Source organism: Mesoplodon mirus (assembly GCF_964341445.2).
Source record: "Mesoplodon mirus genome assembly, chromosome: 3".
In the NCBI taxonomy this organism is placed as follows: Eukaryota; Metazoa; Chordata; class Mammalia; order Artiodactyla; family Ziphiidae; genus Mesoplodon; species Mesoplodon mirus.
In genome coordinates, this window is record NC_138978.1 from 78599151 (window position 1) to 78612468 (window position 13318).

The 13318-nt window shown below is 40.8% G+C and overlaps 1 protein-coding gene across 1 annotated transcript; it reads right to left on the reverse strand.

Moving 5' to 3' along the window:
* Window positions 1–1418: 1418 nt before the first annotated feature.
* BCL10 (BCL10 immune signaling adaptor) lies at window positions 1419–12159 on the reverse strand. Its single transcript, XM_082615166.1, has 3 exons — window positions 11844–12159; window positions 4543–4831; window positions 1419–2801 (listed from the first exon to the last, which is right to left on the reverse strand). The coding sequence occupies exons 1-3, from the start codon at window positions 11898–11900 to the stop codon at window positions 2446–2448; spliced, it is 702 nt and encodes a 233-aa protein (XP_082471292.1). The 5' UTR covers window positions 11901–12159; the 3' UTR covers window positions 1419–2445.
* Between the last annotated feature and the right edge of the window lie 1159 nt (window positions 12160–13318).

A 13318-nucleotide genomic window follows, 5' to 3' on the forward strand; every position in this document is an offset into this window, starting at 1 on the left:
AGTGAAACTATTCTGGGTGATAATATAATGGTGGATGCATGTCACTATGCATTTGTCAAAACTTATAGAACTGTATAACACAAAGAATGAATCCTAACGTAAACTATTAACTTTAGTTAATAATAATGTATCAAGACTGGTTCATCAATTCTAATAAATGTACTAACGTGAGATGTTAATATAGGAAACAGGGGGTATATGGGAACTCTGTACTTTCTGCTCAAGTTTTCTGTAAACCTAGAACTGCTCTAAAAAATAAAGTCTCAATTTTTTAAAAAGCAATTTAAAAAAGTGAGCTCGAAGGTGTTGTTTTTATATTAAGTGATAATTTTCACTGCTGCAATAATCAACCCAATAACCAATTGCACTATATCATGTCACAGTATCATTCAAATTTATATATTTTTGGCAACAGCTGGTTTTCAGCGTTTAAAGGAAAAATCAACTGATTTCATAGGATTCAGAAAACCAAAAGCCTAAGTTTGTTAAAACCTTAATTTTATTGTCTACATAGTCAACAGTCTGAAAGAAAACTATAAATATAGGTGCTATACCATATCTAAATTATGATCTTTGATTCCAAATAAATCCTATTTAAATTTTTAAAAAAGTAACTGCATATCGGGCTTCCCTGGTGGCGCAGTGGTTGAGAGTCCGCCTGCCGATGCAGGGGACACGGGTTCGTGCCCCGATCCCGGAAGGTCCCACATGCCGCGGAGCGGCTGGGCCCGCGAGCCATGGCCGCGGAGCCTGTGTGTCCGGAGCCTGTGCTCCGCAACGGGAGAGGCCACAGCAGTGAGAGGCCCGCGTACAGCAAAAAAAAAAAAAAAAAAAAAGTAACTGCATATCAAATTTTATTTTAATTAATGAAATGAAAAGCTTGCTTCTGCTTTTGAAAAAGGTTTCTTTAAGTATTATGCCACTATTTTTTTTTTACAGTACGCGGGCCTCTCACTGTTGTGGCCTCTACCGTTGCGGAGCACGGGCTTCGGATGCGCAGGCTCAGTGGCCATGGCTCACGGGCCCAGCCGCTCCGCGGCATGTGGGATCTTCCCGGACCGGGGCACGAACCCGTGTCCCCTGCATCGGCAGGCGGACTCTCAACCACTGCGCCACCAGGGAAGCCCCCCTATTTTTTTTTTAATTGCCACTATTTTGTTATGCTACCCTGGAGGTGAAACATATTTCTCCATAATCGTTAGAAAATGTTTATACTACAAAAATCACCCAGTTTTTAAAAATTTTTTTAAAGTCAATATGCCAGTCTTCTTCATGATTGGTAATTTCATCAGTCCATCCAGAAGTGCAACTCCATCTCACAACCTGAATTAATGTTTCCTATTAAAATTGGTACATATAAAAAGAGTTTTAGGTATTTATTTCCTATTGAAAAATTGGAAACTTCCAAAACACAGCACTACAACTTAAAAACATTTATTCTTAATAGCATATTTCCATCTCTGCTTTTTGCAAGTAGTGGAAATATATATAAGACAGATATCTAGAAATAGATATAGTTTAATGAAAACAATGAAAGAAGATTTATAAATTTGTAAAATTAGTCAAACTTTGTCATAGAACAAAAAGACATATCTAGCTAATGGCCCGCTTGTTCCAAATAGTACTAAAAACAGAACTGTCACATATACACACACAAAAACCATTTTGTTCTAATTATTTCAACTGTACAGTGGTCCTCATTAAAAGGGAACAAAAAGTACAGAAAAAATATTTTTAAAAATCTCATTAAATTATACGTAATAACTGAAGTTTATGCCAAGATTTTTCTTTAGGAATGAAAATGATAAAGCAAAGAGTGTGAAAATCTTAAGAAAGTAGTATTAATTAGTAAGATTAATAAGAAATGTATTTTGGCAAACTGGCACCGTAGGTGGCTCAAACTCCATTAGATATTTCTCTGAATCAGAAGGGGACTTTCTAAGTGCCTGTAAGCCCAATTGAGTGGGAAAAAGATTCTTTTCTGTACGCTGGCAGTTTTCCCAGCAGTGATTGGCTTTATTACCGAATAGGAACAGCTTAATTCTGAAAATGTACTGTTGAATGGTTGGAAAGGACTATTAGACTGTGAAACTTATTAGCACAAATGCACAGAGAAGAAACATTGTTCCCAGCCTAAGACTCTATTCTCAAATAGAGAAATGTTCTCTATTAAAATTAGTCTTAAAACATAAAAAAAAGTGAAAACACTAAATTACCTCAAAAATGAAGAGAAAATACTGAAGAGCACATGATCAACAAGACTTACTTTAGCTATCTACAAGTATGCTTCTTTTATTCTAAAAAATTCTATTTACAAAGTATGTTTACGTTGCATTATAAGACATGTATCAAATGTTAATAAGTCATTATAGCAATTTTATAAGATGATTCATATCCTTTCAAATATTTTTTGTCATCATTAAAAAATTAAAATGCAGTAAACTGTCATTGCCGCAAAAGAGCACGTGATCTTAAGGGAAGAAACATCTCACTAGAGTTTCCACAAGTTCCTTCTTCTTCTAACTGCAGCTCTGGTGGCAAAGGAGGAGCCCCAGGGTCCCCAGGTCTAGGAAGCGTAGTTGAAGAGAAGGTGGGGTTTTCAGTTCTGCCTACTTCTAGAACAGGCAAATTCAGAGAAGAATCAGTAGAAAAAAAGGGGGCTGTGCTGGATTCTCCTTCTGGATGGTATATGACGGTGGATGCTCTCAGTTTTTCAGAGAAATTACTGTCATCTGAATTTGATCTAGAGAGGTTGTTTGTGGCTCCATCTGGAAAAGGCTCACAGTTGCTACATTTCAGTCCTACAATAAAATTATTCAGATGTAAATGAAAAGTAACTAGAAAACCGAGTCCACACCCATCTTTGAACTTTTAAAAGATTACACAAATTTAAATAGCAGTTTATAAATTGTCATAATCCATTTCACATTTTATCTGCTTTTCTTGACAATCATGAAGCATACTATTATTTACATTTTCTAGATATAGAAATAATCTCAAGGAAGCTAAGTGACATGCTACAATTTACATTTAATTTGTGTACTTATACTTAACCATTGAAGGACCTGGAAAAAATAAAGTAGCCCCTAAAATTATTCATAAAATAAGAAATAGCTTTCACAACTAAAAAATATTCTTTAGCACTCCAGCACACAAAAAATTTACCCCAATTTTAAACTGGGTATATGCTAAAATTCTATGAGTTAATTACTTCCAATTCTTGAATCATGGGGTGTTACAAGTGGAAGGGATTCTACAGGTCATCCGGGATAGCCTCTCACTATTAGAGTCAAGAAGACAGAAGCCTGGAACAGTGAAGTCAGGCCCAACATTCCAGGACTACTTCATGCAAGGGGGACGGCTAGAACCCAGGTCTCCTCTTCACATTAAATAGAGAATGTCCTGGTTCTCAACCTAACAGTTTACTTAAATGACAGAGGTTGTTCTGAACAAAGAATTCTATCATATCCAAAGGGTATAGCCAACAATTAGCCTCAGCGTGGAAAGAATAAACACAAACACAATTTATCTCTCTGTTAGGCTTAGCAAATATTCAACCCAATGGTCTACAGGCACAGAACTTCCTGAGTTGACAGATTTTATGTAAATCCTGCAGAGTCTGTAAAGTACATTTGTACGTCAATTTTTTCCACTAGTTTTTCAACTTCACAATACAGTCAGCATTTCTGTCCCATGAAAGGGAAACTATTTTCATAAATATGGCTCAAGGGGAAACTTCATCTGTGTTCCAGCATGGATTTATAGACTGAGTTCCTTAAGGGAAAAGCCCTAAATTACTAATTTCTGTTTCCCTTGCCTAGAACAGCTGGAATAGAGCTGTATCGCATGCACATTTATTTTATGTGCTCTGTAGAGAGAGACAGAGAAAGATGGGAGTTTGGAGGGAGAGGGGGATTTAAATCGTGCAAACAATTCTACACAGCATTCCAATTTAGTGAGTGTGTGCTGTGGGGTGAGGGTGAAACGGAAGAGGTAAATCTGCTACTCCCTTAATCAATCTCAGTTTTATGCCTCTCTCATTTTGCAACACTGAGTGTGATTCTAGTGTTTAAAGTTACATATAACTTACACAAGATGATTCTTACCAACATAAGCCAACTACTTCATCATGAGATCAACTGGTGGGAGAAAAACTATCAGAGTTTATCAAAGGTAAAATTCTTTACCTATACACTGTTCTTTACGTGTGATATGCATTTTCAGGGGTTACTTTGAACAGATTAATCTTGCATTCTGCTGACTTTAGAAACAAACTCCTGTGTATACTGGGATTTCATTGTCGTTGTTTTCTATAAATGTGTTGTTAAACGAATATAAATACAGAACACTGAGTGATATTTCACTTTTGCAATGTAATGACATCAAATAAGGTAAAAAAATGCAAATCGAATGTAATTCTGAAGGTTGAACTTTTTGAATAAAAGCAAAATGATCACTTCTAGGTTTTTGTTTTGTTTTGCATTCTACTTATAAAAGCATTGTTACATTTAAATGAACTTTTGGATAACTAAGATATCTTACCTTTCAGATGTTCTAGTTTTATATTTCTAAGTTTTAGCACTTCATCTGTAATCTTCTGTATCAGGAAGTTCTGTGTTTTTTCTCGCCGAATAGATTCAACCAGGGTATCTAGTCCTTTGGGGTTTTCTTGTAAGTAGTCTAACAATTTTCCAGCCCTTTTTCTACTTGATGTTCGGCAAGAAATTTCTTCAGTGTCTTCTCTACTGAGTATTTTTTTTGCACGTAGATGATCAAAATGTCTCTCAGCTATGATTTTTTCACAGAGGTATACACGCAAATTTTCTAAAGCCTAAAAGATATAAAAAATGCCTCAATGTATATTTTTTTTAACACCTAAGGAAATCACAAAGGTGACTGATTAGTTAGGAATCTGACTGGTGAGAGAAAACATCCTGAAGTCAGGAGGCTCAGCCCTACTAAAGGCATGCTATTAAAATGAAGGTCCGGTTAGACAGAAGTAGGTCCCTGACTAGATATTCCTCACTGCTTCTGAACTGCTCTGATCTCATCTTCACATCTATAAACCAAGACCAAACTGTTGTGAGGAGGGGGCCAGTCTAATCTAGGGGGCTTGGGTCTGTGGAAATAGGGAGGTCTGCTGAGGGCCTTCAGAAGTAAAGTTGAGAGCAGAGGTTACTGTACATTTTAGTTTCCATTTAGCAAGGAATCCAGGATTAGTCAGGACCAGAGAGGGTAACTCAGTTTATAACTTTCTCATGTTATTAATTTTCCATCTTTCTAGAGTGAAACCACACACACACACACACACACACACAGAGAGAGAGAGAGAGAGAGAGAGAGAGACAGAGAGAGAGACAGAGAGAGAGACAGAGAGAGAGAAAGAAAAAGAAAGAACCTAAACCAAAAGGGACCATACTGGGTCTATCTCTGGAGTCAGTTGGCAAGACTATAGTCTAACTCAGCCTTGGTGGAAGGAAGGTAGAAAGGTATGGGGGGCAAGAAACCTAAAGGAATAGTGGATATTGGAAAAAATTAAAGAAATAAAAAGAAATCACATAAACAGGCCTAGACCTGAGAAGTGCCTAACGAGGCTTAATTAGTCAAAAATCAATGTGGGTCCTAATAAATGGTATTAACAATTTGATGTGAGTGACTGTATTATAGCTCCTCCATTTACTAAATATGCGATCTTGGGTAACTTAACTCCTCTGTGCCTCAGTTTCCTCATCTGAGTGTTATGAGAAATAAATTAACACACATAAAGCACTTGAGAAAGTGCCTGGTACATAGTAAGTGATGAGTAAATGTTAGTGATGATGACAATGATGACTAACTTGATTCACATTGACAATGATGAACTAAAGACAATGGAAAATCTTCAAAGTATATGAGAGTATATGGTGGCAGAAAAGTAGGTTAGGTGAAGGGTTCCTACAGTTCTCAGTCCACTGAATTCCCGCAAGAAACATTTCACATATCTAAATGCCAAATATGCCAAGTGCTGATCAGTGGATATGCAAAGATGAACAAGACTTGAAACCTGCATGCAAAGGGCACATGGTCTAGCTGAAGAATACATTATCAACTCAAGCTAAAAATTATGAGACAATGGAATATGACCTGGAAAAAAAGATATAGGTCAAGTACTGGGGAAGCAACCAACTCTGCCTCCAGGACCTGGGAAATTTACAGAGACTACACCTGAGCTAGAGGCATGAAAGGTAGGCAATGAGGGAAATTACATTTCCCTATAGTCAAAACCTCATCAAAGGTTTATAAATAAGAGGCAATAAGAAAACTTTTACAGAGGGTTGGGGGAAAGCAAAAATTGGGGTCAAAGGAGAGCAATCAGAAGACTGCTGCAATATCTTACATATGATAAGCTGAGTGCATGAATTTAAGCTGTGGGGATGAGGAGAGAGAAAAATAGATTTAAAAGATGAACTCCTTGGAAAAACTCATTTGTTGTCATTTCTACCATACGTTGATGATTTCTAAATTTTCCTATGTGATCAAGACTTTCTCCACCTAGAGATTCCAATGGTACTTAAAATTCAACATGTCCAAAACCAAATTTGTTATCTTCCCCTATCGTTTTCCTCTGACATTCTCAACTCACTTGCGAGTACCACCATCCATCCAACCATGCTATAAATCTACAACTCATCCTTGACTTTTCCTCCTTTCACTCACTTGGCACATTCGATCAGATCACCCACCCAACAAGTCCTGCCAATCTACCCTGATATTTATCTAAGCTGCCCCTTCACTCCATCCCTATTATTAGCATTGTCCTAGTTCGGGTCCCTATATATTTTGCATCGACTATTAACAAGACACCTAGTTGCACTTCTTCCTTCTCTCCCCACCCCGCTCAAATTCTTCCTTCACACATCTATCAGACCTTCTAATTTTTCAAGAAAAAATGGAAATCTGGAGTGTTACATGAATTCTACCAATATTGAAATGTCGTTAGTTAATTTAAAAAAAAATTAAAACACTGTGTTCCACCTCGACTTAAAGGATAAAGTTTCTCAACCATAGCAGAATAGCAGAGAGCTGAAGAGCATGGCTCTGGACTCAGACCAACCTCAGTTCAAATCTTTTTTTTTTTTTTTTTTTTTTTTTTGCGGTACACGGGCCTCTCACTATTGTGGCCTCTCCTGTTGCGGAGCACAGGCTCCGGACGCGCAGGCTCAGCGGCCATGGCTCACGGGCCCAGCCGCTCCGCAGCACGTGGGATCTTCCCAGAGCGAGGCATGAACCCGTGTCCCCTGCATCGGCAGGCGGACTCTCAACCACTGCGCCACCAGGGAAGCCCCTCAGTTCAAATCTTGAATCAAGAGCTGGGGGAAGTTACTTAACCTCTCTAAGCCTCAGGTCCCTATTGGTAAAAAAAATAATAAATACCTAGCAGGACCTGTAGGAGGACTAAATGGGACAGTCCATATGAAGGCTTGACACAGTAGGTATTCAATAAATAACAGCTACTTGATGATGGCAGGCAGGTGCTTCATAGTATGGATCCTGCCTACCTCTCCAGCTTACTCTATGTTCTGGAACTTTATGTTCTTCCTAAAACTGCTGTTTTCCACTACATTTCTTTAAGTTGTTACCTTTGCCTTGTTTTCTTTTCCCATATCCCTATTCATCCTTTAAAATTCAGGACAGTGGTCATCTCCTTCAGGTAACTTTACTTAAACTCCCCCAAATGAGTACTCTTCTCCTGCCTTTACAGCACCCAGTGTATGCACTTCATTTTTCTATACAACAGGACTCCACTTATATCTCCCAACTCACTCCCAGACATTTTCACTCTGTCCCACTACTCTTCTCAAAGTCACCAAGGGTCTCCTTATCACTAAATCTGATACTTTTCAGTCTTCATCTCACTTCTCAGCAGTGTGAAAACAGGTGACCACTCCCCTCCTGAAATACTCTTTTCTTGTCTTATATGAATACCACACTCTCCTGGCTTTCTTCCCATCTCTGCGGCCATAACTTCTTACTTTTTAAAACTTTTCTATGGTCTCCCTTTCCCTTCTAGCTCTCAAGTTCCCCAGGTAAACTCACTTAATCCCACACTTTTATTTCTAGCTCAGATCTCTCTTTTGATCTTCAAACTGATAGGTCTAATTGCTGATTTGACATTTCCACTTACTAATCTGATTCCACTCTCTTCCTCAACTCCCACATTCAAACCATCACCAAGTCCTATCATTACTGTTTAAAAAATGCATCTGGAATTCTCCTGTTCCATCCATCTCCACTGCCTGTACCCTGATCCGAATCACCATTATCTCTCAACTATGTAAATTCCAAGGATCTCCTCACTAGTTTCCCTCTTCTCCCTTTTGCTCGCCCCAGTCCATACATTAGGCAGAGGGATTTTTAAAAATATAATTCTTCAATAGGTCTCTACTACACTTGGGAAAAAAATCCCACTTTACTACCATCTGTAAGTCCCTTCATAATCTGGCACTAGCCCACCATCCTAACTTCACCTCTACGCACCCTCTGCCTTTTTCCAATTTCCCCAAGATTTTGCCTGCCTTAGATCCTTTGAAAATTCTATTCTGCCTAGAATGCTCTTCCCCAGTTCTGTCATAGCCTTCAGGAACCAGTTTAAAAAATGTAACCTTCCCTGACCATCCTATCTCAAGTAGATTTCCCCTCTTATCTTGTTATTGGCTCAACACCTGTTTGTCTCCTTCATAGTCCTTACCATAATTTGGAATTATACATTTATTTTTTTTCAACCTTAAGAACCCACATGTTAAAAGTAGGCAAGAACCAGGTACATTCTGTTCAACTCTGTATATCCTGCATTTAGCAGAGTGCTAAGTAGATAATGTTTTGGATGAATGTAAAATTCATTGCACTTATTTTGTGATTCGCAATTGTCATTTTAACATGTCCCCCCCAACCCCCCAAGAAGTTGAGCTCTTCTCAAACTAAGATTGTGTCTTAGTTTTTAACTTTTGAACTGTTAGAATCAATGGCAGTATCAGTCTCACAGTGTGTAGTCCATATTTATGAAACTGAACTAAATTCAACAAAAAAGAGGTAAACAACTAGATGGAGCACACAGGGAGAAGAAGTATAGTGAAGAAGTGGGAGCCTGAAAAGAAAAAAAAGAAGTGGGAGTTTCCATGTGGATAAGTGGTCGTACAGTCGGTCCCCTGTATCTGCAGGTTCCGCACCCTCGGATTCAACTAACAGTGGATGGAAAATAAATTCCAGGGGCTCCCCTGGTGGCACAGTGGTTAAGAATCCTCCTGCCAAAGCAGGGGACATGGGTTCGAGCCCTGGCCCGGGAAGATCCCACATGCCGCAGAGCAACTAAGCCCACGCGCCACAACTACTGAGCCTGTGCTCTAGAGCCCACATGCCACAACTACTGAAGCCCGCACGCCTAGAGCCTGTGCTCTGCAACAAGAGAAGCCACTGCATGTGAAGCCTGTGCACTGCAATGAAGAGTAGCCCCCGCTCGCCGCAACTAGAGAAAGCCCGCGTGTAGCAACGAAGATCCAACACCAACACAACCAAAAATAAATAAATAAATAAAATAAATTAAAAAAAAATTCCATAAAGTTCCAAAATGCAAAACTTGAATTTGCTGTGTGGGTCAACTATTTATATAGCATTTACATTGTATTTACAACTATTTACACAGTATTTACATTGTACTAGGTATTATAAGTAATCTAGAGATGATTCAAAGTATATGGGCAGATGTGTGTAGGTTACATGCAAATACTACGCCATTTTATAAAACGGACTTGAGCATCCATGAAATTTTTTTTTTTTTTTGCAGTACACGGGCCTCTCACTGTTGCGGCCTCTCCCGTTGCGGAGCACAGGCTCCGGACACACAGGCCCAGCGGCCATGGCTCATGGGCCCAGCCGCTCCACGGCATGTGGGATTCTCCCGGACCGGGGCACGAACCCATGTCCCCTGCATCGGCAGGCAGACTCTCAACCACTGCGCCACCAGAGAAGCCCGCATCCATTAATTTTGGTATCAGAAGCCAATCCCCATGGATTCATCACGAGAGAATACAGCAGAAACAGCAAGTGGCTTTGGGGTAAGGATGATAAAAAGTTCAATTTTAGACAAAGTGAGGAATCTGAAGGATATAAAAGTGGATTTCCAGTAGATATTTGGATATAAGCACTTAGAGTTGAGAAAGAAGGAAGTCCAAATATGTGGATGGTAATTTTAAAATTCGTAAGGTCATAAACCATTTTGAAAACATCATGAAAAAAATTTCTAAGAAGAAAATGTGCACATATTTTTTTTCATAGATGTCCTGAAACGTGTCCATGATTCCCCAAGGTTATGGATTTCTTATATAGCTGTAAATTGAAATCATGGAGATGGATAATATCAATGAACTGATGGAAAAAAATAAAGGCCTAGAAGCCACCCTTCACATCTGTGTTTATGTACAGGCTTTATATCCTCCCACTTGTAACCTCTCACTACCTGTTTTATCAACTGTAAAATGGGAAAGACAATTATCTGCCTTAGAGGTTGTTGTACAGATTAAATGGGAACGTTGTAAATTGTGTGACACAGTATCTGGAATACAGCAGGCCTAGCTCTTGAAGTTCATGTTTTTACTGGCACAAATCTTGAAAAACACAATACTCATTTATTCTTTATTAGTTATCAATGTCCCAGTCTTAACTCAACTAGAATGTAAGCAGGGGCCTGTCATTTTTTATATCTTTCCAGGCCCAAGAACAGTACTTTCCATACAATAAGTGCTCCACAATTATCTGTTGAAGGAGGAAACTAAGGCACAGTCATAACCAGTCTCCTTTTGCTAATGAGTCATACCAACTGTAATTATGAGTACAGTGTAATAAACCTTACAGGTAAGGGTAAAAGGAAGCACACAAACATTTAAAAAGCTGCTATCCTGTCCAATTCACAAAGATGATTTTGTATAAGTACTGCAGTGTTAAGCCATAACACAATTCATGTTCATGTTGTTTTGAATTTGAATTAATATAAAGTATTTTAATGGTACTCATATAAGTCTCACATGGCAAAACAAGTTAACTAAAAGCAAAGGAAAAGAGAAACAAGTCAGACCTCAACAAAGTCATTCTTTACGAATAAATACTAAGATTTGTGCACTTCAGCATCCAAGCAGAAGAGCATAATTTAGCTGCTGAATATCTCCAACGTTTACCTGTAAATTAATTCTCCGCTTCATGTATTCATCCCCCGCCCCCCTCCGCGCCCCTTCAATTTAAATACGTGGGCGTTTGCTTACTAGGGGAATTCCGGGTTGTGCTTTCAACAGTCCAGCTTCCCCCAACCCCCTTTGCAAGTTTCACGTATTTGATCCACTGCTTGGGATGCTTTATCTGGTCCAGCTTTTGCTCCAGGTTGAGCCAGCAGCCAAGACAGTCTGACTCAAGGATGAACTTGAGTCGTCGATACCTAACAACGCAGCTCCAAAGCGCAGCTGGGGTGAAATCACGAGGGGATGGGTGAGCAGTGGGCAAGAAGCTGACTGTAAAGAAACGCTCCACTGAACAAGATTTCAGAAACCCAAGCCCTGCTTTTATTGATTCAAAACGTGGATTAACAAGTCAGCGGGGATCAGATCACTTCCACCAAGGTCCCTCGGATGCAGGGCTCGCCACGGTCCTGCTGTGCTCGGACGTTTCGCTTCTCCGACCGCGGGCTCCTCCTCCGATTCCGACTCGGACTAGGACGCCGGGTTTCCTCGCTGCAGGAATGCAGCACACCGCCCCCCCACCCCGCTCCGCCCGCCCGCCCCCGGCCCTCGGCGGTGCCCGGGCAAGGTTGTGCTACTCACGTCCTTCTTCACTTCAGTCAGGTCCTCCTCGGTGAGGGACGGCGCAGTGGGCTCCATGGTGAAGGCGGGAGATGGCGCTTCTTCCGGGTCCGGGAGCTCGGGCTGCGCCGCCCCGCCCAGGCTGGGGGCTTCGGCCTCCGGATGAAGGGGCAGAAGGGGAGGCGGAGAGGGTCGGGAGGAAGAGGACTACGCCTTCGAAAACAGATGGACTCGTGGGTCAAACTGTAGCGCTTCCGGCTCTGCCTTTGGGAGCCCTCGGAGCCTACCTAAGCTTCCCGACGCGGAGCTCCGGTACCCGCTCCTTCCCTCTCCAAGAGGCCCAGGCCCAGGCACCGCCCCTCGGTGAGGTCGGGCCTTCGGGAGAGCCCGCCCCGTCTCTGTGGGAGCCAATCGGGGCCAGCCCATGGGCCAACCTTCTCCCCGCCCCCCGGCCGGAGCCTTTCAGGAGTGGCTCCGCCCACAGCCTCCAGGTCATTTGCATGTGGCCGCGGGTTGGCCTCACTAAAAGGAATCGTTTCCCTGGGTGGGGAGCGTAACTGCTCTGCCTGCGGGCTGTCTCCGCCTGCGCCGACAGCTCACAGGCGGAGTCGAGTCTTTGCTTGTCTGTACTTTTGGGTTCCTCCTCTTTTCCCAGACCCTACCCAACGATTTCCTGTTGCTGTGTTTGCCCACTCAAGTTTTAAAATTATTTGGTCTCACGGACACACGCGCACACACACACAAGACGCATATACAGCCTATCAACAATATTAACGAAATTTCTGAAAGAGAAAAACCGCCTACGATCCCACTACTTTACCACCTAATTTAACATCTGCATTTTTTTGGGTCACTGTTTATTATAAACACATTTCCTTATTTATTCATCCGTGTAATGAAGCTGTGTCTACCTCATGCCTCTCACAGGGCTGCTGTGAGAATTAAATGACATGATATACGTAAGGTTCTTAGAGGTACTGGGCACACAGTACACACCTTACATTACTAAAACATTTATTGAGTCCTTACTAATGTGTTCTAGGCATCTTATTCTGTAACAGTTCTCCCATTTTATCGGGGGAGACTGATGAACAGACCACTATTCTCAGAATGGTATTCTAGCTACTTAACAGAGGTGTATACAAAGTAATGTGGGTGAAAAGCTCAAAACAGAGCCGTGGGCTCAAGATGGTTGTTTGGACAACATGCTAAATAAACTAGAAATAAAGTAGATGGTATTTGAAGCTAGAGTGTAGATAAAAATGACAAGAGGACCAAAAACGAAACTGGGAGCCCCAACATTTAAGGGAAGAGAAAGCAAAAGAACCAGAAAAGAACAACGTTGCCAAAGCCACACCAACGTGTTTTTGATCGCAACACGGGGGTTCTACTTTTAACATTAACATTACCTCACATGTCTTTTTCCGTATTGATACACAGTATTTTTTCTGATTGCTTAACCTTCCATCCTCTTGGTATAACCCAATTTACTTAAC